Source organism: Lolium perenne, chromosome 2 (genome assembly GCF_019359855.2).
Source record: "Lolium perenne isolate Kyuss_39 chromosome 2, Kyuss_2.0, whole genome shotgun sequence".
NCBI lineage: Eukaryota > Viridiplantae > Streptophyta > Magnoliopsida > Poales > Poaceae > Lolium > Lolium perenne.
The window spans coordinates 116915586-116943404 of NC_067245.2; the positions used below are offsets into that span (position 1 = coordinate 116915586).

Below are 27819 nucleotides of genomic sequence, written 5' to 3' on the forward strand. Positions count from 1 at the left end.
ATGTAAATATTTTACTGTCCACGCCGCGAGGCAAATTGCCGCCCTCACAACTTGAGCATTCTTTTTTTTATTTGCCCGTTTGTTTTGTTTGCATTAATTAAGTATTCCATGGGTGTTGTTTAAAGTTCGAAGCAGTATTCAAGTTAACACCCGTAGTGTTTTCGTACCAACTTTTATGATAACTAGGTCCTCGTATATTTTACCATCCCCGGTATTATTGAAAAATATCACATCCATCATCCATGGATCTAGATGTTAGAGCTCTTGTGTTTCTTTTGTTAATTCCATGGTGCAGGTTTGTGGGGCAATGATTGGAAAAGCTCCAGTTGAACCTGGGTGCACGTGAATCCAGGTTGGAAATGCATTTTCGAAATATGAAAAAATTCTGAAATAAAAATATCGGGGTACGTATGCATGTTCCATGTGTGCGTAGAAAGTTTTCGCGGAGAAACCACTTTTTTATTTCAGAATCTAAAAAAGACAAAATACGTCACATATATACTGCTATATAGCCCTGTAAAATTTCACTTTTTTGCCGAGGCAAAATAAAATGTTTTTTCAGAACGAAACTCATGTCCAGGACACATATTTGAGATCATCTTTGCAATCATTTTGTGTTCCGATTTTTGAAACATGTTTTGACATCACAAACCCACTTTTGAAAAAGTGGGTTCACATACACCTAGGTTCACAAAAGCCGGTCTCGGCAATGATTGCCTGGTTGGTTTGGAGGGCCGTCCAACACCGACTTTGATCCCAAAATTGTAAGAAACCCAACCTACTCCGTGTCCCACCACAAACTCCTGCGGCTGGAAACGAGCTAGCACTCGGATCAACTAGACTAACTCCCAAGGATTAATATTGTTTAACAAAGACACGAAAAATGTGGTGTCGGATTGGTTAGATTGTAGCTAGTGTTGTGATGCTGAAAGACCGCCGTAGGTGCAATTCCATCCACAAGAGAATCGGGGAAAAGCGACCGCACCACGTCAGCCGGTGCCAAGTGCGGTGCGCGCACGCGCCGACCAGGGAAACTAAACGAGAATTCACATGACGGAAAGGCTCATGGTTCTTGGATCAGATCGGCCCATGGTTTTCCTGTACCTATATGCAGTCCTCGCCGCTGGAGCAGTTTGAGGTGCGTGCGTAGGTGGATGACTCGGACTTTTGTGTGTTTCCTGTTCGCCTTGGATTGCTTGCCACTTGTTATGGATCCTTCCACTATCATCGCTTTGTGGTGATGGACTGAGCCTAGGTTGCATAGGACTGTACAAGTGGCTCTAATTGGCATCCCAACTGTGAGCTAGATCGATCCAGTATCCACGTCACTTGACACAGTGTCTGCTGGGTGCATCAAAATTACTGTCACTGTCTTAGCACCCCAAGATGCTGTAAACATTCCAAACTTGCCAATCTCCCCGGATTGCTAAATTCATGGCCAAGATTGAAATGTTCAACTCCATTCAACGCAACCAGCAAAACCACCAAAACCACGTAATTAACACAAGCGCATCGATAATCATGCATGGTCGCAGTTTTATAAAATGATTCCGCCTTCCAGATTGGTGTTTTAACACAAGCCCTATCTATACACTCTGCAAGTGATTATTGAGAATATGCAAAAAATAATGTTACTTGTGCAAATGAGCAACTTCCAAAATATTCATGGACAAAGCATCCATGCGGCCATGTCAGTATGTTGGATTCTTGACAATTGATTTGCCATCTGCTGGAAAACATGGAGAACTGTTTTTTCCCTATTTGGTACTTCCTTACCAAACAGAAGCCAAGTCATGTATATATCTGCATATCTCGAAACACATCTTTGCATAATACTGCTGTGCTTATCGGAATCTAGCTCAACACAGGCGAGCAAGATACCATGCAAAGGCTGCGCTTCGATCAATGATTTAATATCCCTACCGTTTCACTGCTGCAAAAACTTGCTCAATGCACTTGTGTCCAATGCTGAAAATTCACTCACAGCAGCAAGCACCGAGTGTCCGAGCTTAATGGCATCATCTTTACTTTGTGCCTGCATGCGCATGTGACATGCCGGTCATATGATAGAATGGTGACTCCGAAGGGTTGAGAACTGAAAGAAAAGGAAAGGGGGGTCACCTCAACGTTAAGGGGAAGAACTGGGTCATGGAGGGATAGCCTCAGCAAGAACCAACCACCATATCCAGAAACTCTAACCTGCGTAGTAATGCAGCATAAAATGTTAATCAGTCACGATGAGTACACAGCTTCTGGAACAAGCAAAGATTGTTGACGTACGCCTTCGTAATTCTTCGGGGCTTTGTGGAGATTTGGGTCTTCACTGATCACATTCTCCAAATGTTTCAAGATTGATTCTCCATAGTCACGGAAGGATCTGTAAATAGAAATTCAATCCGTGAATTTTTATCCATATTTTCACCGAAAATACTTAAATACATCTCCATAGTATAGCTTGATCGCCCCTTGTTGTGACAGCATTTGGACTAAACAGGGTAAGCTAAAAAACTAGGTAGCCCTATTTTCACATGACTAATTGATCTCCTTCAAGTGTCAAAGTTCACATAAATTAGAACAAAAAAAAATCAAAATCGGAGTATCCGTGGATATCGTACAGATGAACTCACAAAATTAACCCATTGAGACATATGCTTATGCATGCAGAGCATGTGAGGACTTTGAACGATAATCAATAGTTCTATCAATTTTGTCTTGCAAATTAAACACGCATCATATTTTGGCTCTTGTTCCATTTCAAGCGAATTTTGGGCTTGAAGATGGAGTTATTGCCTCTTCCATGTTTACCAGCCTTAACTAGCCGTTGAAATGAAAGCGTTTTTATTTCAGCATGTAGTCAAGGCGATGGGCATCATTTTCTTGAGAAGGAACTGAATGCCAGCTAGAAGTTAACATACCCTCCTTTCAAATCTGCATGATTCTGATCAATCTTAAACCTTATCTCCACTACCACAGAAGCCTCCTCAAGGCCGTCAACCAAATCAGTCAAAACTTTACTGCCGATATTTGGATTCAATGTTCTGGCACCAGCAAGTTTATTCAGAAGTTTAACCTGAGAAAAAACAGAAAATGAAAAAAATATAAGTACGGAAGCGTGTGCCTACTAAAGAGAGATGGCAACTAAAAGTGTTCTCAAGAATATGATGTTCCAGTTTTTTTCCAGGTCAAATGAAATACAGTCAGAAACTACGACACGGTCTTCTTTTGGAATTATTCTAGTGAGGAACCGTACTCAGAATAGGAGGATAAAAATAGCTATGCTTTTGAAGCAGTAGCTGTAAGAGATTGAGCTATCACATGGGATAAAAGTTCAAAGCCAAATCTTTTGAGATCAACCAATGCATGATTTAATTTAACCATCTTGACATGGTAAATACAGAAGATGATAAGAGCACTCATTTTACACATAAATGCCAACATCATTACGCGGTTTCCATATAATTGCTTCGTTCATAAAGTTTTAACGAATGGGGCAGAACAAGCACCCTTACCATAAGATATGCTCCATCATCGAGCCAGTGATTCTCTTTCAGTGCTCCATGACCACTTGTTTCCATCGCCAAATGTGATTCCTCGCCGGTAGAATTCTAAAGCATTATCCATAATTTGCATTTAATATTGCTAGATATCAAGAAACATAAAGAGATGGTCTGAATCATGCAGAAAGAGCAAACTGACCAGACGAATAGCCTCATCTATTACATTCTTATATCCTCGCTTGAATCGATGATGTTTCCCTCCTTATGTATAAATAGATAAGAAGATGATCATTTAAGTAACTACTATCTACAAAGTTTTCAGTTAAAAAAATATGTATCTACCAAGCTTCTTCTCAATAAATGTAGTCAGTCCATCTGATGTCACGCTATCAGTCACAACAGTGGTTCCTGGATGCTAGTAGTAGATCAATGAATTCATCAGAGACAAGCAACAGAGTAATATACTAATATGAAGCAAAACTGTGGCTTCAGAAAATCTTACCTCCTCAAGAACTATGGCAGACATCAAAGCAATCAATCGGTTGCGGTTTAACTCACGGCCACTGGAATCAACAGCAGCTGACCTGCAAACATCGTGATTTTTAGCTCCAATATTATTACACATGCGCAAAAGCTCAATTGATAAATTTGTACCTGTCGACATCAGTATCAAATATGATGCCTAAGTCTGCCTTGTTATTAAGCACTGCTTGTGTAATGGCTTCCATTGCAGCTTTGTCCTCAGGATTCGGAATATGATTGGGAAACAAACCTAAATATGTAAATCATAAAATTAGCAAAACACAAAAGGAGATTAGTTGAATGAAGAAAAGATTAAGCTATTACCATCAGGCTCCAGGAATTGGCTACCACTGGTAACAGCTCCTAATGGTTTGAGTACCTTATCCTGGTTCAAGAACCACAAGAATTCCAGATCCAAATCAACGATAATATTTGATTGTTTCATCCATTTTAAGTATTCAATCGGTATTTTAGCACCACAGCATAACCACAAGTATTGGGAAAACCTGCGATACTGTAGTCTAGGGGTGCAATTGTGGCTATAGATTAAAAGTGGTATAGATGACATTAACCATGTTTCCAAGGTTAAGTCAGCATATGCAATAGATCATATACCAATACCGTAGTCAAACGGATTATGGTGATTCTATGCATCAACAAATCCCATCAGCTACAATGGGTACAATATTTATCATTATTATGTGACTCCCTATAAACAATTCATGTTTATTTTTAGGTATGTTCCTAGTCCTTCCCAAGGAAACAGCCCATACTTCGTTATACTGAAAAAAACAAAAACAAAAACTAGCAAAGCATAAAGATGATGGCCTTTAAGCCTTTACAAACATCCTTATCAATTCTAAATGTTCACTAGGGACTGACTTTCTGTTTTCATCTCTCTATTTGCAAGGAATGAGTTGAGTTGAAACAAAATAATTTCTAGAGGCTAATATGTGGCATTGCCCTCTACAGGACACTGTCCGGACACTCCCGTAAAGTTTGTGGTATGAGTTAGTTTATTGTTACTACGAACAACACCAAACCCAAATTCACGCTCCATATGCAGATGAATTTCATCAAATCAAAATTTATGTTGATTGAGTCAGTTATAAGAACACATTCAAATAATTTGCAGGACCAACCTAATATTTCACCAGCGCTCATATTCTCCCTAGGAAAAAACTGATTATATTGGAAACAGACTGAGTGGTTACGCTACAGGCCACGAATTCAAATCAAATGGTTTTTAATTTTCTTTAAAGTCTAAATTCAAAATTTAATGTTTAGATAATTTGTAGTTGCCTACTATAATGATTTGTTTATAACATCGTAGAAGACTGAGAATATATTCAATAGACTTGTCGATCATTTGACCTAAGGTAACGACGGGATATATAATGATTTGTTTATTACATCGTGGAAGACTGAGAATATATTTAATAGACTTGTCGATCATTTGACCTAAGGTAACGACAGATGTGCAAGACACGAACCCAGACTAGAAAAGCATATTGCTACAGACCAAGCAACGAGAGTAAACACATTACCACAAAAAAGCCACCTGCTCCATTCCCTGCATCAACAACTATGTGTAGTCCCTCCAGTGGTTTCTCTAGGACAAAATGCAAGCATCAGAAGCTCATTTTTAATAATTGTTTTGTGATCAATCATTTTACAGTTCTATCAGATCTATCTTGCACATAGCCAATAATCATATATATCTGAACACAAGTAGAATTTGAAATACATGAACCAGTACTTTTCTGTTGATTATGGAGCATGTAAAAAGGTATATGAATAGTAGAAATCGACATGGTGGACACCAGGAGTGAAGGAGACTGCATCCAACAAATATGGGTTGTACAGGTAATCTAATAAGTTTCTACTGAACAAATAAAACTTATATTGGATGATAATAAATAAAGAATATAAATTCATAAGTTGATACCACAACTGAAGGCAACTAGGACCAAACAAAAATAAAAAGGAACATGAAAATCATCTGCAAAATAAATTTTTATTGAGAGTATCAAATTTATATACGAAATAATAACAATGAGAAATAAATAGATGGCAGACATAACATCAGATATGCAAAGTAAAGTCAATTTAGTATAATAAATTGTCCAGTAAATCGAAATGTGGTATAAAGTTATCATATGATGAACACCTTTGTTTCCAGCAGATTTACGAACTGCTTGGACAAGATCGGAAGCATAAAGTGACATGTAGTCCACTTGAGTCACGACACCAGTCTGTTCTTGTTTGTCACCATGTGAAGATTCCTCGTATACTCTAGAAGCACGCTCCAGTATATCTTTGATATCAGCCTTATTTAGACCACCATCACTCGTAAAAAACTTGAAACCATTCCGATTGTAGGGTAGATGGCTCGCTGTAGAGAAGAACCAGCCAGAAATTTAGCGAGCCTATATAGTTCCCAGAACTATGAGAAATGAGAAGTAGAAATGATCTATATAATCAAGCGCAAGTTGCACAATATTGCTGTCAGAATGAGCACACATGCACATTTGATATACAATCAGAACATATAGGTTCCACTGAAGAAAAAGATAAATCACACACAATTTTCTGTGATTCTACACAAATCACCACATGCCGTGGTACTACCATACTGTTGTCGACACACGACATTTCACACTTTTAATCAAAGCAAGATATGATATGCTCAACCATGTAATTTACATTCTTTTCGCCAATTTCAACTCTAGTGTTGTGGATGTAAGTGAAGATTAACATATAATGGAAAAGGGAAGTACATAGAAGAGGCAAGATAGAGAGGTTCATCAACTTTCATCAAGGTGCCAGGCTAATTTCAAGGCTGGCCACTTGTGCTCAAGAACCTGGCTTAATCAGGGAATAGCTAAAGCCAATATGGAAGGACAACCGACCCGCCTCTCAGCATTAGGCAGTACAAGACACAAGATTTCGTATGGCTGATTGACTCCACCATGACCAACCTAGTTCCGATCAGAAGCAATCATGAGATGCAAATGAGAGTCACCAGATCTAAACCCTACGCTGGCCGACCCACTTGTGTGGGATTCAAGAGGCTGGCGGGATCATAAGATCATGGTGCAAACAAGGAGTGGGGTGATTCTTCTCGCCACCTCCAACCAAACATAGCCATAGGCCGACCAATGCTGTGAGGCTGCCATGTATAGCAGTCTCCAGATCCCTCAGCTTGTTCTCAGGTGCATCATCCTTTCTTCCAAGTTCAAAGTAAAGTTCAACTCCGTACTTAGGCAGGATATCCATTTCAGAGTAGAGTAGTTCCATGTAGGGAGAGAAAGAAGGAGCAAGAGAAAGAGATGTTCTCAAATAAGTTGTGCGTGTCAGATCCCAAGGGAAGTCATGGTGTGTTTACATTGTTAGTATTGTTAAGGGGACAGATAAAATATGATCTTTAGAAACTGTGACTGCACAAGAGTCGAGAAAACACTGCTCCGTTAAACACTGCTCAGTTCTTCCTACTAGGATCCTAACTGATTCAACCCCATATTGCTTTCTTAATGTATTGGATAGACTACTCCCTCTCAGTAAGACAAACCTCCCTGTTCCTAGGCGGATTGTGATACTGATTCTTCGAGGTAAAGTAAATATAACGTCCTTTCAAAAATATAAGTCGTAATTTTCACTCTACAAATCGATGCTTTGACCAATAAACACAATAAAGACACCATTAGATTCATTTCATGGCACTTCCGTATGATTGTGATTTTGTAACATTCCGTGCGAGTAATTTACACTATAGAGAGTCAAAATATGCTTTCTATTTTGGCACGGGGGGAGCATATACCTTAGGTAAATAGGTATTTTTAAGGACATGGGTTGACATGGGGAAATTTTAAATAAATAAATAGCAATACAGATAGTCAAACAATGTCTGTAGGTAACTGTACACATATTTGGCAGTTGGTAGAGGCATTGCATATTGATATACAGGAATGCTTGTTTATAATGAAGCATATCACATTGGGAATAGTACCTGTTATCATTATGCCTCCATCAGCTGGGCAATGATTCATCTCATCTTCGGTAAGTGTACTGTTGAACATTGCTGGTGTTGAAGCCAATCTATAAAATACATCATCAGAACTGAATACTGAGAAGGATAATGCTTATCTACTTAACATATTTTCAAATATTTTCCATCACAGTCAACTTGTTGTCCGAGGCCGAGGGCTATTCTTAAGTCTGAGTGTATCCATTTTGCTACGGTCATCCACTGCTTCAACTGGGATCATGCCAACTTGCCATATATGGGTTTCTTTCGTGCTTGTCTCTGGAAAAGGTATGTCTAGTGCAATTTACAAGGCACATATGCCCCATGAATCGTATTTGTTCATTTCTTTCGCATAATGCGACTCAGAGACAATTATATACTCCTACCATAATTTTCATGTTTACTCTTTGGCAGACATAGTAGCATAGACCTGAATATATGAAGAGTAGATGAATGCAAAATGGATAGTAGAATCTGCATACATAGCAAACATGCAATGGAAGACACCCAGTGGATGGCATATTCTTGATGCACCACTTCACACAGGGGTAAAATGGATGTTCTTTCAACTTAGAGCATCTCCACTCGTCTCCCCGACGAGGCCCCCGAACGACGTTTTTTCCATCCGGACGGCGAAATTCGGCCCAGTCGCGCCCCCGGTTCCTCGATTTCGTCCGGATTTGGGCCTAAATTCATCCGGCGATCCCACGCCATCCCCGGCCCCCCGGGGAGCTGTCGGGGACTCCGGATGAAACAAAAGCGCGCGAAAGGGCGAGGAAACTTCCCGCGCGTCTGGTGGCCCCAACTTGTCGGCGAGAGACACCGATCGTCGTCCTCATCGCATCGTCTTCCGCGCGCTGTAAAAGCCTGCCGCCGGTCAGCATTCGCCGGCCGCGTAGCTTCCACGCGGCGAGTTAATGACGTCGCATCGTCTTCCGCGCACGCATCGTCTTCCACGCGGCATTAATCGCTGGCGCCCGCCGCGCCTATTTAAAGCCACTCCGCTCGCCGCGACGCCCCTGCTCCACTCTTCCTCCATCTCACCCTCCACCTCCACCTCCAGCGATGGCGTTCTACGACGACGACGGCGCATCCAACAACGGGTTCCCCCGCCGATCTCTCCACACGTGGGAGGGGCACCTCCTCCACCAGGCGGGGTACCCCTGCCCGCCGGACACGAGGCCCCCCTGACATAGGCATCCCAAATGGGCCTGCCGAAGATGGTACCCGGGGTTTACTGGAGGCCCAATACCCGAAGAATAAGAAGATTCGGAAGTCCAAGATTTACTAAGGAAAGATAGAGTTGTAATAGGAAGTGTTGTTTGTAATCTGGCGGGATGAGTTAGAAACCGTCCCGGACTCTGTAAACTTGTATAGCACGAATCCCTCGGCTCCACCTCCTATATAAAGGGGGAGTCGAGGGACGAAGAATCAATCGAATCATTGTCTGCAAACCTTAGTTTTCATATTCGTCGAGTATTTTCCGGCTGAAACCTTCGAGATCTACTTACCCTCTACTTCCAACTAAACCCTAGCCTACAATCCATAGGCATTGACAAGTTGATACCTTGTCAATTGGCGCCGTCTGTGGGAACTAGAGGCGTAAGGAGCTGATCTCGATGGCACGCTCAAGATCTTCGACATCGTCAACCGCAAGCAACACAATGGATCGAGCATATGCTAGATTTATGGCAGTGCCACACTATACATACTTGTTGTGGAGGTTACCTGGACCAAAGGGACCAATCACAGTTAAAGGAAGCTTTGCCTTAGCCGATAAGTGCGACAAGAATTTCCACCGGTTGTCAGAAACCTTCGGGATGCAAGCTGAGTACTTGGCGTCAAAAAGCATGACTGATTACGACGTACTGCCAGACGTTGGAAGGCCAAACAAAGAATCAACTTTCAGTACCGAGAAAAATTCAAAAGAGGTGCAGATTCACCCGACAGACCCAAAAAAGACGACATCTATCGCAAACGACATGGATATCGCATAGGAAAGCGCGCTCGTCGAGTTCCTCCGTGAGCACTGGAAAATCTTCGCATGGTGTCCAGGTGACATGCCAGGAGTACCCAGGGGAACTTGCCGAGCACCACCTAAACTTGGATCCACTAGCGAGACCAATCAAACAACCTTTGCGACGTTTTTCGGAACCAAACCGCAAAGCCATGTCGTCGAAATTAATCGACTACAAGAAGCTGGTTTTATCAAAGAGATATTCACGAAGCCACATGGGTAGCAAATCTGTCAAGTGCCGAAGAAAAACACTAAGGTCCTTCGCATGTGCGTCGACTTTACGTGTGTCAATAAACATTGTCCAAAGGATCACTTTCCCCTCCCGAGGATCGATCAAATTATCGACTCCACGGCTGGATGTGAACGTCTTTCCTTCCTGGATGCATATTCTGGTTATAACCAGATCAGATTGAAAGAAGAAGATGAAGTAAAGACCGCATTTATTACACCTTACGGCGTGTTTTGTTACAGAACAATGCCCTTTGGTCTAAAAAATGCGGGAGCAACATATCAAAGGATGATGCGAAGTGTTTGGCGACCACAGATTGGGAAGAACGTGCAAGTATACATTGATGATGTCGTCATAACATCAAAAAAGGGGGCAACGCTGATCGAGGATCTCAAGGAAACCTTCGACAACCTTGATAAATTCTGCCTCAAATCGAACCCGACGAAGTGTTCCTTTGGCGTCCCAAATAGGAGAACTTTTGGGTTTTCTAGTATCAAGAAGAGGGATTGAAGCAAATCCCGACAAAATACAAAGCATCGTAACAATGAGGAAGCCAACAAAGTTGAAGGAGATACAACAGCCTAACGGGGCGAGTCGCAGCTTTGAGTAGATTCGTCGCTAGGGTCGGGAGAAAAGGCACCGCCGTTCTACGCTTTGATAAAACAAGGAGATAAATTTCGGTGGAACGAAGAAGCCGACAGAGCTTTCGAGGATTTGAAGCGCACAATTTCGACACCGCCAATTCGGTGGCACCAAAAGAAAGGGAACCCCTCCTGCTATATATCGCAGCCACACCACAAGTGGTGAGCACGGTGCTAGTTGTCGAAAGGGAAGAAGAAGGAAAACTCCACGGCGTGCAGAGGCCGGTATACTTCGTCGTGAGGTTCTATCACCATCTAAACAAAGGTATCCGCAGTACCAAAAGATAGCATATGGAGTATTCACGACAAAGACGAAAATTGCGCCACTATTTTTCGGCACATCCGATCATAGTGGTCAATGAAGCTCCCTTATCAAATATCTTGAACAACCCGAAGCTACGGTCGTGTCTCCCTTTGGGGAATAGAACTTTCCCTCGGGACATCACGTATGAAAAAGAAAAGCAATAAAATCGCAAATATCTGGGACTTCATCGCAGAGTGGATGGAGTTGCAAAATACGGGACCTCCAGATTTATCGAGAACTTGGACCATGAACTTCGACGGGTCCAAAAGATCGAAGGAGTCGGCGAGAGTAGTACTCATATCACCCGAAGGCGACAAGTTGAAGTACATCCTCCGATGACGTTCCCTAACGCATCTAACAATGAAGCCAATACGAGGCTCTCATACATGGAATGAAGATGGCGAAAGATCATGAGCAACTCGACTAAAAATCTTTGGCGACTCACAGTGGTGGCACGGCAAGTTATGAACCAATGTGATGCAACAATGATAGCATGATGGCATACAAGGAGGTATACAACGAACTCGAGAAGTTGTTCGATGGATGCGAAGTAAACCATATTAGCAGATTGAGCAACGACGAAGCCGATGTTCTTGCAAACATCGGGTCGCAATGCCTTGCGATCCCGCAGTGTATTCTGGGAAGAAATAACAGAGAGATCCACTAAGTCGACAAAATCAAAAAAGAAGGAGAAGAAACCCTGGGGCTATCAAGGAAAAGCAAGAGGACGAAGAAGAAGATCAGACCTGGTCATGGTGATACAGATACCGTGGATGCAACAGTACATATCATACATCCCGAGGAAAGAAATACCCGACGATCCGGCTTGAGGCAAGGCGAGTAATTCGACGCTCCAAAGCTTTCACGGTGGTCAAGGGAGAATTGTATAAACGAAGTATTTCGGGCGTCTTGCAAAGGTGCGTCACACCGTAGGAAGGAAGAATAATTCGAAGGATGTACACGAGGGAATATGTGGCCACCACGCAAGTAGTCGAGCTATCGCAGCCCAAAGTTTTTCGAGCAGGATTCTCTTGGTTGACAAAGCAATCGAGGACGCCAAGGACATAGTAAGAACTTGCGACGCGTGTCAAAGGTTTGCCGCAAAACCTCACTCTCCAGAAGCAGAGCTAGCACCAATACCCTTGTCTTGGCCCTTTGCTCAATGGGGACTTGATATGGTGGGTAAGTTACACAAATCCTGGCCAGGAGGAAAGGAGTACATGCTAGTAGTCACGACAAGTTTACAAAATGGATAGAAGCGAAGCCGATAAATTCACCGAGATGGAGCATCCGCGATAAAATTCGTAAAAGGCCTCGTCTTCGCATTTGGAGTGCCCCATAGCATCGTCACGGACAACGGCGGTAACTTCACATCCCATGAATTCAAAGATTATTGCGAAGAGGTGGGTATCAAGTCGAACTTTGCGTCGGTTGCACATCCTCAAACCAATGGGCAAGTCGAGAAAGCCAATGGTATCATCTCGCAATGGCATTAAGAAGCGCTTGTTAGGACCACTGGAAAAAGCTCGACATACCCGGCCGTAAGAACTACCAAGCGTGTTGTGGAGCATCCGAACAACACCAAACACAAACCACGCAGAAACTCCGTTTTTCTGGTTCATGGAGCGTATGCGGTACTACCAATCGAGATAGAGCACAACTCTCCACGTGTCGCCGAATATGATGAAGAAACATCGAGAAGAGCGCTAGAGGACGACGTCGACGCACTTGATGAAGCTCGAGATGAAGTATTATCTCGGGTAACCAAATATCAACGGGACTTGAAGAATTACCACGGTCGACGTTTGCGGCCAAGATCTTTTCAGGTGGGCGACCTAGTTCTTCGGCTCACGCAAAAAAGTCATGAAAAACTCGAGTCACCATGGCTTGGCCCTTACATCGTCACGGAAGTAATCGGAGGAGGAGCATATAGGATAAAGGACAAGAAGACGGTGGAGGAGCCAAACCCCCGGAACGTGGCGCAACTTAGGCGGTTCTACGCCTAGAGTCGAAATATAGTCCTTGTAAAACTTCAATGTACCGAAACGCCTGCGAGTTTTCGTACGCACTCTTTTCCTTTTCGGCACCGAGTGGGGCCGGAGAAGGTTTTTAATGAGGCGGGCTCGCGGTGCTGCAATATAATAAAGATAGTGACAATATAACTTTTCTTCTTTATCGACATGACCAAAATCTTTGCTCCGACGAATTTCAATATAGCTCATCGACAAAAGAAAAACCTTGCCTTGGTATTCAAATACCTCGTGAGTCAATAAAAATACAAAATAGTACTCAGTAAAAAGCTCGGGGCTCATATTCACCTTAAGTATATATATGCCTTGGTTTAAAACCTCGCAAATATACAAATATAATAAAGAGTCACCGAAACACTCGGGGGCTAGACAAACAGAAAAATATAATGATTGCTTTACAATATAGTCATGGATTACAAAGAAGAAATATCTACAAGAAGAAAATAACTAGTCTTGATTCAATATGTCATCAAGAGTAACTCTGTTTTCCTCAGGAGCAGCACCAAGAAAATCGGCATAATGGCCATCGGCAAAAAAGTCGGCATCCATCCGAAGCAGGTCCTCAATCATTTCTTCGGCTATGGGCGTAACCTTCGTATTAATCCTGTCAACACCAACTCTCCGACGTTTTACCTTTTGGTGAACCTTCTCGACAACCTGGGTAAGGTCAAGTTTCGAGTGGCGATCCGGAGCATGATAAGAGCAAATGCAGCGCCGGCTACTAGTTGAGCTACGACAAAGTCATGGATCTCGCGAGCATCCTTAAACCTTTCCATCAATTCAGGAAGAGTTTTTGGTTGGACGTTCCGAGGAAACATGGAGTTGTAAACCATGGACAAGGTCTTGGTACAGAAGTCAAGGAAATCGCGAGTTTGAGAGGTGCGATCTTGAAATCTGACAATTTGGCGGGTCCTCTCCGGGGTAGCCCAAAACAAAGAACCATGATCCAGGGAAAGATTAACAAGGAAGTTTGTCCTAGCACTTACTCTCTCTTCCTCGGCAGCAGCATCAGTAAAGGCACCTATCAGAATAAAGAAGTGGAAACCTTTAAGAGACAATAGCATGAAGATGAAAGATATCAGAGGATGAAACAGGCATACCCGACATATCTGCACTGGCTTCATTCATTAATTCGAGCATGAAATTTTCTCGAGTAGTCGCCTTTTCAGCCTCGGAAGCAGCAAACTCCTTGGCAGCCACGGCCTCGCGAGCTTGTCGGAGAGCAACTTTTTCGGCTTCGTATGACTTGCGAGATTGTTCCATCATCACAAGTGTTTGTTTCTTTGCATCACGGTTCATTGTCGAAGTTCGTCCAGTTCTTGCGACAAGGTATCGTCGACAGGTGTAGTATCAGCAAAAGTTCTCCTCGCGTAAGAAGAAGAAGGCGACACATTGGAAGGAGCGGAAGTTGGGAGTGTAGTTATCAAATATCAACTGAAATATAAACAGGATAAAATCAAACGACAAGCAAAGATAGGATTTTTCATTAATTTCTTGGAATAATTACAAGGGCATTACAGTGGAGCTAAGGAAATACGTGTCGCTAAACGATTACTTTGGCGACAAAAGCAAAAGAAACAAAGAAAAACAGAGGCATGCAACTAGACCTCCGGCCTTGACGAGCTAGGAGTTGACGCTGGCTTAATCCCGAGATAGGCCAAGATCTTCTTCGTGTTGGGCTTGGCTGCCTTGATCAGCGACTTCCACCTTGATTGTTCTATTTGCTCGGTGTCGCCAACTTTCATCCAGTCGATAGTCTGTCGATCGTCAAGAACCAAGGCGACAGTGTTTTCAACGGCAACCTTCATATTCTCTTGGCGCATCTTCAGTCCAAGGTCTTCCGGTGTATTGAACATCTTGGCAAGGTTGAGGAAAGTCGCAGGCTCCTCCTTCTTCGGGAAGAAGTAGGGGAACAATGCCGACAATACTGCATTAGCATTCGATACACCTTCCCGAATCTCGGACCCATGAAGCTCCAGATAGGAGAGTGCGTCAAGGACCGGATCATCGACAGGATTCGTCAGGTCAAAGTCCTGGTTTGTTTGGACTGTCAAGGAAACAAAGTATTAGTGAAAAGACAAGAAACAAAGATTTTCCTAAAAATAGAAGGGAGCAGTAAAATTACCGAAAGTACGGCGACTCCGAGTCTTCGAGCGCTTGAGGATTCCTTCTTCACGAGAAGCTTGCGCAGCTTTGTGCTCATCTAAAGCGTTGTAGCATCCTTAAGCTTTTTCTCAGTTCCTCGACACCGGCAGCTTTCGCCTTGGCTTCATCGACTTCGGTCTTGGCTTTGCTAGCGGCGAGGTCCGCTTTCTTGCGAGCCGCCTCACTTTGCTCAAGTTTTCGAGAAAGTGCGTCGGCGCGTTCGTTAGCCTCTGCAAGTTTCTCTGTCGAGATATGAAAAAAGAGAGGAGAAAGATCAAAAATCGCGACAAGCACCAAGAGTAAAACATCAAGGAAAAACAAGAAGTACAAAAGTCGTTACCTTCGGCTCTATTAGCATATTCACGGTACCCAACAAATTGGGAACCGATGCGGAGAAGATCCTTGATCATAGGCTGTTCAACGTGAACACAGAAAGAAAAAAATCGGCATGAAAAAGAGAAAAGGTGTAAAAAAAAACAAAATAAGGAAAATATAGATGTCGACAAGCTTACATCATCTAGGAGCAGAGTCATTTAACCGCCCAAATTGAGGGCGGGTTCAATAATCTTTTCAACCCTTGTCCTTTTTGGCGAAGGAGCAAGGGGGCTTGATGGTGGAGTAGTGGTGACGACGTTTTGTTGAGGAGGCGAGGTTTCTTCTCCTTCAACTAGCGTGTCCGAGGCAACTACAAGACGTGACGTGCTTGTCCGAGGAGCCACGTCGATGGTTGGAACTTCTTCCTCGTCATCGCTAATAATCAAAAAATCGGCGACATAAAAAGCAAGACAAGCTAAATATTTCGAGTACAAAAATAGAGAGAAATAAAGACGACTTACGAGTGATGAGGGATTCAAAGATAAAGATCGTAAGTTGCCTTCGGATGAGAAGGAACAACTTCTTCAGCCTTAGAGGTGCCAGAATCTTCAACATCGGTCCTCTTCCTTTTGTTCTTGGGAGAAACAAGCAGAGGAAGGGATTGCGTCGATTCAACGGCTTCGCACTCAACTTCTTTTTCATGAGAAGCCGCAGATTTGTGAGAACCCGCGACTTCACTTTCACGAATGGAGGAAGCTTGAGTATCTTCTAACGATGGCTGTTCTTCGACTTCTCCACCCTCCTAAGAGGAGGAAGGGAAATCATGGAAGGATGGTTCTGTAAAAATTAGTGACCGAAGGAAAATTAAAAGAGATGACAATATAATGAGGTGCGAGAGAAAGTGCAAAATGAGGTAAAAACTCGGCAAGATAAAATACCTCGGGGAGTGGATTGGCGGCGCTGTACGGTTCCACGCGGCAAGAGGAAGGAATTGGGTCTTTACCAGACGAAAGTCTTCGAATCAACTTCTCCAAGTCCTTGGTAGACAGATCACCGGGGATTACATTGGCGTCATTTTTACCACAATACGTCCAAAGGGGATTTTTGCGAGCCCGAAGGGGCCGCACTCTAATCCTAAGGAAGTAGGTCGTGATTTGAACACCGCAGGTTCTTGGCCTCGAGTGTTTTGAAGTTGGCGAATACGGGACATGAGTGCCTCTGTCGCCTTTTTCTCTTCCTCGGAAGCTTCGGCATCCCGGGAGCGGCGGCGCTGGATTACGGCACTTCCGTCAAAAGGAACGATGTTGTGCTCAACGTAGTTGGCGCTTTCTTCGTGAATATAGAGCCACTTTTTGCGCCATCCTTGGACAGAATCGGGAAATTTGACGTCGAAATAGTCGACGTCGCATTTAACACAGATAACAACGCCACCTATGTTATAAGTGACGTTGTGGGAGCCATTGCGGCGGAGGCAGAAAATACGTTTCCACAGAGCCCAATTGGGAGGGATTCCGAGGAAACATTCGCAAAGAGTGATGAAGATGGAAATGTGAAGGATGGAATTGGGGGTCAACTGGTGCAGTTGAATCCCGTAAACAAAAAGAAGACCGCGGAGGAAATCGTGGATTGGGGTCGAGAGGCCGCGGATGAGATGATCAACAAAACTAACCCGATACTCCATTGGAGGCTTGGGGTAGCTTTCTTCGCTAGGAAAGCGGATGGCGTCCTCCTTCTTCATGAGGCCAAGCCTCTTCAGCATATTGGTGTCTTGGTTGGAGATTTTGGATCTCTCCCACTCAAGATCTTCGGCGGCCATCTTGGATTCCGGAGTGCTGTGGCGAGTCAGACGCGCGCGCGGTGGCATCAATGGCAATGACAGAGCAATGTGTGTGATCAGGAAAATCGAGAGAGAGATTGGGCGCAGGAGAAGTTTTGCGAAGAGGAACAGTGAGCGAGCGCAAGCGAGGATGAACGGAGGTTGAAGAAAGGTTTATATAAGAATCGGGTGAAGCAAGGTGCCGTTGGATGAAGAAATCGTATGGTGAGAATAGATCTTCTAGATACAAGGGTAAAAAGGTATTTTTACCGAGATAGGCGTTACCGTACGTGCGCCTTAAAAGCGGAGGACGTGTGTCCCCCACTTGCACGACGTGTTAACGTGGTGAAAGCAATGGACCCACAGGGCAGAAAGATCACGACTATTCGAGAGGGATGAAGTAAATTTGGTTAAGGGAAGCATGTCGACAGGAAGAATTATTCAATACTTCGGGAGCCTTTGATCAAATACAAGTTTTTGCCCAAATGCTCGGGGGCTACTTCGGAAAAAAGTAAATTTTCGAGTATGACAAATATAGAAATTCCGGGAGCCTACAACCAAGCACAAGTCCTTGGCTGTAGCCTCGGGGGCTACTCCCATCGGGAGCGCTGTTCGCGCACCCGAGAGATAAAAAAGAGAGAAAAAGAAAAAGATCATATTGGGAAATAATGACAATATAGCGACAAGGTGGACTAAAATGTTGAGCCTACAACCAAGCACAAGTTCTTGGTTGTAGCCTCGGGGGCTACTCCCATCGGGAACGCTGTTCGCGTGCCCGATGAAATTAACAAAGGAAAAATAGAAAAGCAAGAGAGTATATTTCGAGTTATAATTAACTCTACATATACTCCCATCGGAGAGCAAGATAAGTTATATTTGACTCGATAAAATGTGCCATTCCAACAAATTTAAAAGCACTCGACAATATATTCTCGTAACGCCGAAGTTGCGATCAATTTCTCGAATGCCGCAAATTTGCGAAGGTAAGACCCCAGATCCGTTCTGCTGGGCGTGGCATCGCCAAAGATCGCTACGCTACTTTTATCCGTATCAACAGATACGAAGAAAAATCCTAACGGACGCGTTAGGTACCCGATAAATTCGATCGGGACTCGACAGAATGGTAAGACCTTAAGCGGCACTCGTCGAAGTTTACACCGATATCCGAGATCATGTCCAGGGACGTGATTTTGAAGTAGGTTTTTGCGGATTGCCACTAGAGCAGTTAACTAGTACCTGATCCGTCAGATGAACTAGCCCCAACTACCATTATCCCTGTACAATATAGAATTTTATGTGAAGAAGTATAAAAAAGTTAAAGCTTCCGAATAAAAATAAACAGTGGAGATTTTCCCTGATTCTACGATTCAAGCAAAATCTCGGGGGCTACTGACATAGGCATCCCAAATGGGCCTGCCGAAGATGGTACCCGGGGTTTACTGGAGGCCCAATACCCGAAGAATAAGAAGATTCGGAAGTCCAAGATTTACTAAGGAAAGATAGAGTTGTAATAGGAAGTGTTGTTTGTAATCTGGCGGGATGAGTTAGAAACCGTCCCGGACTCTGTAAACTTGTATAGCACGAATCCCTCGGCTCCACCTCCTATATAAAGGGGGAGTCGAGGGACGAAGAATCAATCGAATCATTGTCTGCAAACCTTAGTTTTCATATTCGTCGAGTATTTTCCGGCTGAAACCTTCGAGATCTACTTACCCTCTACTTCCAACTAAACCCTAGCCTACAATCCATAGGCATTGACAAGTTGATACCATGTCACCCCCGGCGGCGGGTGGCGGCTAAGCGCTGGTGGCGTGCCAATCCCGCCGCCGCCCCAGGGCCACGCCCTCGACGTCGCCATCGAGGAGGCGCGGATGGGGATGACGGAGGAAGAACGCGCCGACCCGCGCCACCACCCCGAGAACTACACTCGGTGGAATTCGTTCTTTCTCCGGCGGTGGCAGCGCGAACTGGCGTCCTACGACGGCCCGCCACCTCCGCCTCCGCGCAACAACGCCGCGGGTCGCCGGCGTTGGTGGAGCGCGCCGGATAGGACGCTCCACAACGTCCTCGAGCACATCGAGGGCGGCAACTCGCCGAGGCTCACGATGCCCCCTCTATCGAGGGCATCGAACAGTTGGCAGCCACGGCGTATGGCTGCCAGTTCCTCGTCGTCCGGTTCGGCGGCGAGGTCGATCTCCAGGTCGGCACCATCCTTGGCGCCGGTGAAAAAGGAGCCGGCTTCCCCGCCGAGCCACCGCACGCGCGGCGGCGGCGGCATCGTCATCCGCGAACCATCGACGGCACAAGGACGGCGCCGCCCCAAGCGCGACCACGATACCTCCGGCGAGCGGAAGCGCAAACCGGCGAAGGTGAAGGTCGAGGAGGAAGAAACCCCCGAGGACGCCGCCATCCTCGAAGCCGTCATCGCGAGGTCCCTCCAGGACCTCGTACCCGCCGACAACGCCATGCCGCTCGACCAGGCCTGCGCCTGGTCGGGGGCGCCGGGGGCGAAGGAGGAAGCGGGGGGGCAGGCGAGGCACCTCCAGGACTGCGCTCGCTTCCGGCGCCCTGCGACTCCTCCATCCGGCGCCGTCGTCCCCGTCGTCGACCTCGAAGTCTCCGACGACGAGCTGTACAAGCCATCGCCGTCCCCGCCTCGCACCAGCGGCCGGTGGGGAGACGCCGGCCAAGGCAGCAGCCAGGCGGCTTCGGCGCCGCCACGCTTCGACGACGACGCCTCGACGACGATGGCGGCGATGGCGACTACACGGTGTTCTACCGCCATTTCGGCATGTAGAGCGCCGTGTTTTAAAATTTACAGTTGTATTCCCCTAGCTGAATTCGAAATATAGTCGAATTCGGCCTCTATGTATGAACTTCGCCCTCTATATAGTAAATATCATTAAATTTAGTCTAAATTCGACCGTCTTATGCCGTAGTTTGTCAAGTTTCCGTTTTTCAAATTTAGATCGCCGTCTTCACCTGAGATCGCGGCTGGGAAACTACTCCTCCCCACACCAAATTTACGTCCAATCCGGACGAAAATTTCCCCGGATTTCGGCGTGGGGAGGGCAAACGAGTGGAGATGCTCTTAATCACCCCAGACAGCAAGTTGACATTAATAGCAAACAATGGACACAATTTGAAAATGGATAGCATCAAATAAATAAGGAGTTATTCAATGGCATATGCCGGGACAGGATTTATTTAGTGGTAAAAAGCAATTATGTCTTCACTATTTGACGTGTGTTTGTTGGCATGTCAAAGCAGATAGGAAAGCTATTTATAATGAGCTCAAACCCCTTGGCACAGTTAAAACCAAGTGTTCTAGCTTCCCAAGAATAGATGCATGCCCTTGAAAAGATAAGGATGCATGCAGATTTAAATACAAAACGATCTCACATGACAAGAAAATTTCAGATTCTTTTTGGTCCCTGCTATGATCTATTCCCTCCATTCCATAAGTGTCGCAGCTTTATCTTTTTTTTAGAGGGTCGCAGCTTTATCTAGATACGGATGTATCTACACATTAAAATGCGGCACTTATTTTGGAACGGAGGTAATTATACAACACAGAACATCTTGTATACTTGAATGTAAGCAAAACAGAATTTTGAACTCACCCAAACTGTAGAACATCATGTCCTGCAGCAGTAATTCCATGAGTAACTGCATTCTGAAAACAAGAACTATTTAATAGTCAATAGTCAAATAAGTACCACGAATGATACTTATATGAACTTCATAGGGGCTGGGTATCAAAACAGCAGCAACCAGCATGACCATCATAAATTGCATTGTTCAAAATTCTGCATGCAGAGAAGGCAGACCTGCCCCGATTGACATGCTGCATATTTACCGCGTTTCATTAGCAAACAAAAAAATTTAAAAAAAGCTTAAGCTGTTGAGGAAAGGTAGTTGCAATCTAATCACACTTTAACACTGCCCGCACTTCCTCCAATGTCCAGGCTCCATCAGACCTATGGCATAGACTTACATCTGTGTTGCACATGATTTTCTTTCTTAAAATTGTGCCGGACATGTCTCGAACTCTGGACCTGTTGGCTCTGATATCATATAGTTTCATGTACCAAATAGTTTTCCCAGAACCTTAAGCTGTTAAGGAAATGTGAGCAACCTACTTTACAACTAAAGATGCATATATTTAAGCATGCACGTCTACAAATGGGGCTCTACTTGGATACCAAATCTAAATACCGTCTGCCAAACAACTACAGTAGAACCTTCCACAACCTTCTTTTCCTGCCTGAATATTATTATTTTTTAGAGAGAGTGTGTGTGTGGGGCTGCATTCCCAATTCATGCAGCTCAAACATGATGAGAATTCCACCTCTAACCCAATAACAGCATATTGGTGCCGCCACGTGAAAATTGGTCAATTTATCCTATTTCACAGAAATTACCTTAGTTTGTCGGCTAACTCTTCAAATGACAGGAAAGTTCTAAACCGTAACTAGTTGGAAAACGATTTTGGTCCAATAGCGGCTTGCATAAAGACACATAACTTCAACTAATAACTTTAACAAAATGTAGACAAGATCTTGAGGGCCGTATTTATTAAACTGAACAGAAATCAGGAGTTACCTGCAATTTATGTGCAGAAATCCGTGAATCATGCCCAACAGAGATTCTTAAACGTCTCAATCCATCTGATTTCTTCTTGTTTAATAACCATGCAGCAAATGCAGCAGCTATAGCTTCTGTGACAGGCTCGGTGATATTGACAGGCTCACCTTCCACCCCAGCAATAGCAACACCACGAATATCACTGCAAAACAAAATAGTCTGTATAAAAGAAGTTGATTTTTTTAAAGGCACCACATATGTTACGTACATTCAGAACATCAAGAAACTGACCATCAAATGTCTCTAGCTTTCTTAACAAATGCGAATAATTCACTAGTTTCAACGAATTTGATCCCTATAAAGCTATTTTCAAAGGGGGCTCGACTTGGTCTGACATATTTTGCGATATACAAGTACAATATTCATTTACAAGAATCACATCAGCCCAGTCCCAAAGAAATCACCGCAAGCCATAAAATAATCAAAAGAGTTTACCAAACATGGTTTGTTAACCTTTGATACATGATATTCTGAAGGTACTATATCTAAGAAATACTTGACGGCAATAGATTTATGGGAAGGTGGAAGACATATGCAGCCATTTGACAGAGCAGTAAGAATTTAGGGTGTCGAATGGGAGTATTATTATTAGTGACACGGTGATTGCCAATGAAGAGACCCACAACTAAGGATGACATGCTAAAACGTGTGTACCACACAAGTTGGCAATCTGGTATACTCTCCTGTCTTAACTGATGGTGACAAGTTGACCTGCTGATTAAGCAGGAAATTTCTATGCACAAGTGACTAGTGTATGGTTATGAATGGCTTTAAACAGTTGAACACGCAGACACTTGCACCCTGTTCCCACATTTTTTGGGTTGCGTGTTTTATTCTGAGATTTCGTGCACGCCACCTCTCCATAAAATAAAGTCTCTCCTTTTACATTTGGCAACTGACGAAGATATCAATGAGTAATCTAGGTCTTGCAAACATTGAACTTTTCATGATCATAGCGACATCTTATTTCACATTTCACACATCTGCTACTAATATGATATATCAGGTAGTTGAAACTATATACTATTGCAACATCTATGTAAATTTAGCTAATTTCCACTGGGTATTCGGATCTTTGCTGGGCTAGTGTGTTTGTAGTACTTCTTTAAGAAAAAAATGTGGAAAGTTGCTTAATGCACAAAGGCGAGCTAATAGAAACACTACCGACAGCCCTTGATTTTACAAAATAAATGGCTGAAACACAGGAAAGTGAACATGCAAATATCGAGAACAACAATACTTTGTCAGATATTTCTGTTAACTAGCAAAGCAACTAAGTTTGATATCTATTAAGGATATAAGGGACTCAAAATCTTGAATGGTATTGGTTATTAATAACATAGTTTATATGTTTTCTTGCCATGCATACATCAAAAGGATAGTTTATAGTCTCTAATAATTAAGAGCATGCAATGCCAAGGAGAGCATCATAGAAAGTATAAACCTTGTTATACCTGCCATTTTGGAGCTTAAGAAAATCAACTTTCTCTGTGGATGCGACAGCACTGGTACCTTGAGTAGCTGCAATGGAAGTTACGTAAGCCTCTTTTCACAATTCCACATGCACATACACAACACAGCGCTAACTATCTGAAATCGGTAATCAAGCTATGATGTGACATAAAAAAAAATTGGGCAATGAGCCAATATCTGAGAGAAACACCATAATGAGTGAGTGAAAAGAAAAACCTAACATAACACTATTAACTATTATTGAGAGCCTAGAACACACCATTGCAGCTAAAATTCGCTTGTTTACCGAAGCTAATCCATGCTGTTGATATGGTATTTAACCACTTGGCTGAAGTATCAGCCAATGTTAATCTACATCCCTGGACGGGATGCATGCTGCGGGTATTGAGGGCACAAAAGTCACAGGTATATCTTGTATTGTGCCTAGTCCGTGGACCATCTTTTGCCAAGAATGCATTTTGTATGGTCTTCGCTGATAATGCTGCACAAATGTCCAAATCTATCAGATCTTCTTCTACATAGGGCACAGTGCACAAGATAATTACTTATTTGGGTCAATTTATAACATAGTTTTCTTCCACCAAATGTAAATCAGAACCATTTGCATTCTCTCCTTTCTCAAAAATATGACACAGCAATATATGCATGTGCCAAATGACCCTCCATACCCCCATCCATTTCTCCAGAACCTACTTAGGAACTAATAAAAGAAGGGTTAAAACTTATAAGGGCTAAGGATGTGAAACAGTCTCCTTTGAAAAATAGAATATTTATATCTAGGAATAAGGTTAGAGTGAAAGAATAGTTATATATATTAAGGAAAAAATCAAACTATATATCTTTCTAAAAGCAAATATTCAATTCAAAACTAGAGGTGGAACTGCATTCACAGGGAACTTGAATCAGTTTAAAAGTTTCTTGTTCTCTGTGGAAGATAAGCAATAGTTGAATCAGTTTAAAAGTTTCGTCAGCTATAACTTCCATTATCAAAGAATACGATTCTGAACGTTAGTATTGTAGGCAAGGAAACTTGGCCATACCCATAGTCTCACTCGTATATTCTCCCCTACGCAATGCATTGAAGTAACTAGGATTTTTCGCCCATCCCGTTGGTCCCAACGACCAGCCGGCAGGAAAAAGATAAGTAGTGCCTCTACTATGAATGCCAACAAATTCGCCGAACCCACGGGACAAGAAACGGAAATCATTTCTATAGCTATGGATTCTGCCCGCGCTTCCAGAGCTTTACTCTTCTTCTACCTTGACAATCAGGTTGAGGTTTACGGCGGGCACTGCGACTACGGATTTGATTGCGGAACACGGCTCAATTCGATTGGGCAGATCAACCAGAGTAGGTGGGAGTGGAAGAAAGAGGGGGAGGAGGAGGAGGAGGAGGAGGAGGAGGAGGCGAATCACTGACCGGCCATGGATGCGAGGAGGAGGAACCGTGCCCGTGCGGGAGGGGGCGGCCTTTCTGTGCCTATGCGTGGGCGGCCAGCACGAGGAGAGGATGGCAGGGAGTTGTGTTGGTGGATACTTGTGTGGATCTAATCGAACATCTCAAAGGTCCAGCCTTATTTTGGATCTTGGTTTGTCTCCTCCAGCGATTATGGGCAAGACCGACAAGAAGAATGCAAATATTCCAAACAGGGCATTCACCTATTTTTTTTTCCTTTTCCATTTCTTCCTCAAACCTTTTTGGCCAAATGGTCCCTGGTCTATTAATAATCATCAAATGAAGTACAATGACCTAAACAAAAATAATAAACGGGTCTAGACGACTAGCGATGACTATAAGTATTAAAGTGGGCCGAAGTCGTGTCGCCGTCCTCGCCCTTCCATCATTAGAGTCAAACAAAGCTTTTCGTAGTAGATCATATTGTAGTAGACATACGGAAAGTAGCCGTGCCCAGGTCTCAACGGACCAGCGCACAAAGGTAGGAACCATCGCCAGAAGAGTCAAACCTAAAACCATATAAATGAACATGAAAGTCGATCGATGTTGTGGTATTGTGGATACAGTAGCCATGACGGGTAGCTCACAGCGAATGTAGAAGTGAGGTGTAAGGCGGATGAATTTCTGCGACGGGGATGTACACGAGTTATCCAGGTTCGAGTCTCACGATAGTGGAACTGGTCATAAGGGCTCTTGTAGGCGTGTTTATATAGGCGGCCAGACCTATAGTTACAAGGAGAGTCATATCTGACTAGGGTACAAAGTTCTAATCCAAGGCGGCAAGTTTGCCATGTCATCTTCTCCAAGTCTCCTGACTGAGCCTTTGGTGGACTCTAGTTTGGGCCTTTCTTAGCTGACTAAGCCTCCGTCTTGCCCTTGGTAACTGGATCCTCCGATAAGCATACTGGCCTTATCACCAATGGGCCACCCTTGCCTGCTAGAATAACTCTATCTCATGGTTATACCCATTTGGCACATCCCCAACATTAGCCCCTTGAACACTCCAAAATTCTTGGCCGTATTTCGATGCACTTGAGGTAAGTCCGCCTTAAGTGAATTGGTTAGGCGGCCAAACCATCTTGACAGGTTCCCCAAAGAAATAAAATAGAGATTTAATTGAATTAAGTTACTCCACATAAAAATTCAAATCATCGCATCATGAAGAAAATCATGCACAAGTCAGCGAATGTGGTGTGTGGCTAAAAGTACCACTCTTCGCTCTAAACCTTCACATGCCTCGAGACTTGGTGGAAATTTTGGGGCAGTTATCATTACAGTTTTTTTCTCGCGTGCGGAGAACGAAGTGGCAGAGCGGCGAATGTGGTGCGTGGCTAAAACTACCACGTATGCAACTCGTGGTTGATAGCAACAATTATGCATGTTTATACCAACTCGTTGGGACTTCAAGCGCAGATTGGTGCATCAACATAAGCTTTTCCCACAGTCCGGCGACAAGAGCCAACCACCCCCGACTCTGCGTAGGTTCCCCCGATCCTCCTACCTTCTTCGCGTAGCCAGCGACAGCCTATATCGACCTAATCGGGTGGCACAACCTCGAGCAAGTCCGCCATCATCGCCGACGGAATCCACCGGGATTCATCGAGGAACAACCGGATTCACGCGGCCGCGCACCTTCGGTATGGCTTCTTCGTCCTCGCACCGCTGCAAGTCGCTGGATTTAGGGTTGAAGGACCTCGTGCGGGTGCTGGCGGCAGCAACCGTACCGGCACCGACTTCGGTACCGCCATCACCTCCGGCGCTGGCTGCATTCCTTGCCCCTGCCCCAGCTCCAGCACCGGCACCGGCGGATGAAGAAGATGATCCTTGTATACCCGATCCGCCAAGGTATGCTTTTCAACTGAATGGATCGTAGCGAACAAGAGGGGGGGCGAATGGTTGCTACGTCAAGTTTTAAGCTTTTTCAATTTTAGTGCAACGGAAGGTAAAGGTGATTGCTTTAGTGGTGTTGGTGATCCTACAATGATCCTAGAACAAGTGCAACAAGCAAAGGAACAACACAAGATAGTAAGAGTAAGGAGCGGGACAACCGGAGGGCGCGAAGACGAGGCGAGGTTTGTTTCCCGCAGTTCCTCCCACAAAAGGGAGTACGTCTGCGTTGAGGAGGTGCTAGCCTCACACAAGAGGCTAGACGGCCACACCACGAAGGAAGGCCTCACCTTCTTCCTCGAGAGAGCTCCACGAAGGTGCTCCCCCTTCTCCACTAAGGCACCGGTCGAGGCGGTGATTCCTTCACAAGGTTGGGGCGAGCTCCACACCACAAGGAGGCTCCCAACAACCCATGGAGCTAGTACAACACCAAGCTAGCCTCCATGGATGCACTTCTTCCAACATTCCACCATAGGAACTCTACCACCAAGATCCACTAAGGACTACCACGAATTGGTGAAATTTCTCTCGGTAGAACGATAGATCGGGGTCTCCTCCACCACTCCTCAAAATTTGAGCAAGATTGATTGGATGGTTGGGGAGATCCTCAAGGATTAAGCTCAGCAACAATGGAGGAGAGAGAGAGAAGAGATAAAAACGAGTTGGGGAAGAAGGGGCCCTTATATAGGCTCCTCCAAATCCAACCGTTATGTCCAGTTTTAGCCTAAGCGGTACTACCGCTTTTGGGAAGCGGTACTACCGCTCTGAGTTCGAATTCCCCAGATCTGGTCCACGTGGACGCAGAGCGGTACT

General features: G+C 44.2%; 1 protein-coding gene across 4 annotated transcripts; it reads right to left on the reverse strand.

Moving 5' to 3' along the window:
- Window positions 1-1617: 1617 nt before the first annotated feature.
- Window positions 1618-25240, reverse strand: LOC127333571 (uncharacterized). Of its 4 annotated transcripts, none has more exons than XM_051359952.2 (18): window positions 25084-25240; window positions 23950-24144; window positions 23645-23711; window positions 22149-22332; window positions 21167-21219; window positions 8029-8117; window positions 6190-6414; window positions 5567-5631; window positions 4344-4404; window positions 4152-4269; window positions 4000-4081; window positions 3840-3912; window positions 3697-3758; window positions 3510-3605; window positions 2916-3070; window positions 2281-2377; window positions 2122-2199; window positions 1618-2035 (listed from the first exon to the last, which is right to left on the reverse strand). In XM_051359952.2, the coding sequence occupies exons 1-18, from the start codon at window positions 25088-25090 to the stop codon at window positions 1928-1930; spliced, it is 1815 nt and encodes a 604-aa protein (XP_051215912.1). In that variant the 5' UTR covers window positions 25091-25240; the 3' UTR covers window positions 1618-1927. The 4 variants fall into 4 exon arrangements, with proteins under 4 accessions (XP_051215912.1, XP_051215911.1, XP_051215914.1 ...); XM_051359951.2 differs by having other exon boundaries at window positions 23923-24144; XM_051359954.2 differs by lacking the exon at window positions 23950-24144.
- Window positions 25241-27819: the final 2579 nt, after the last annotated feature.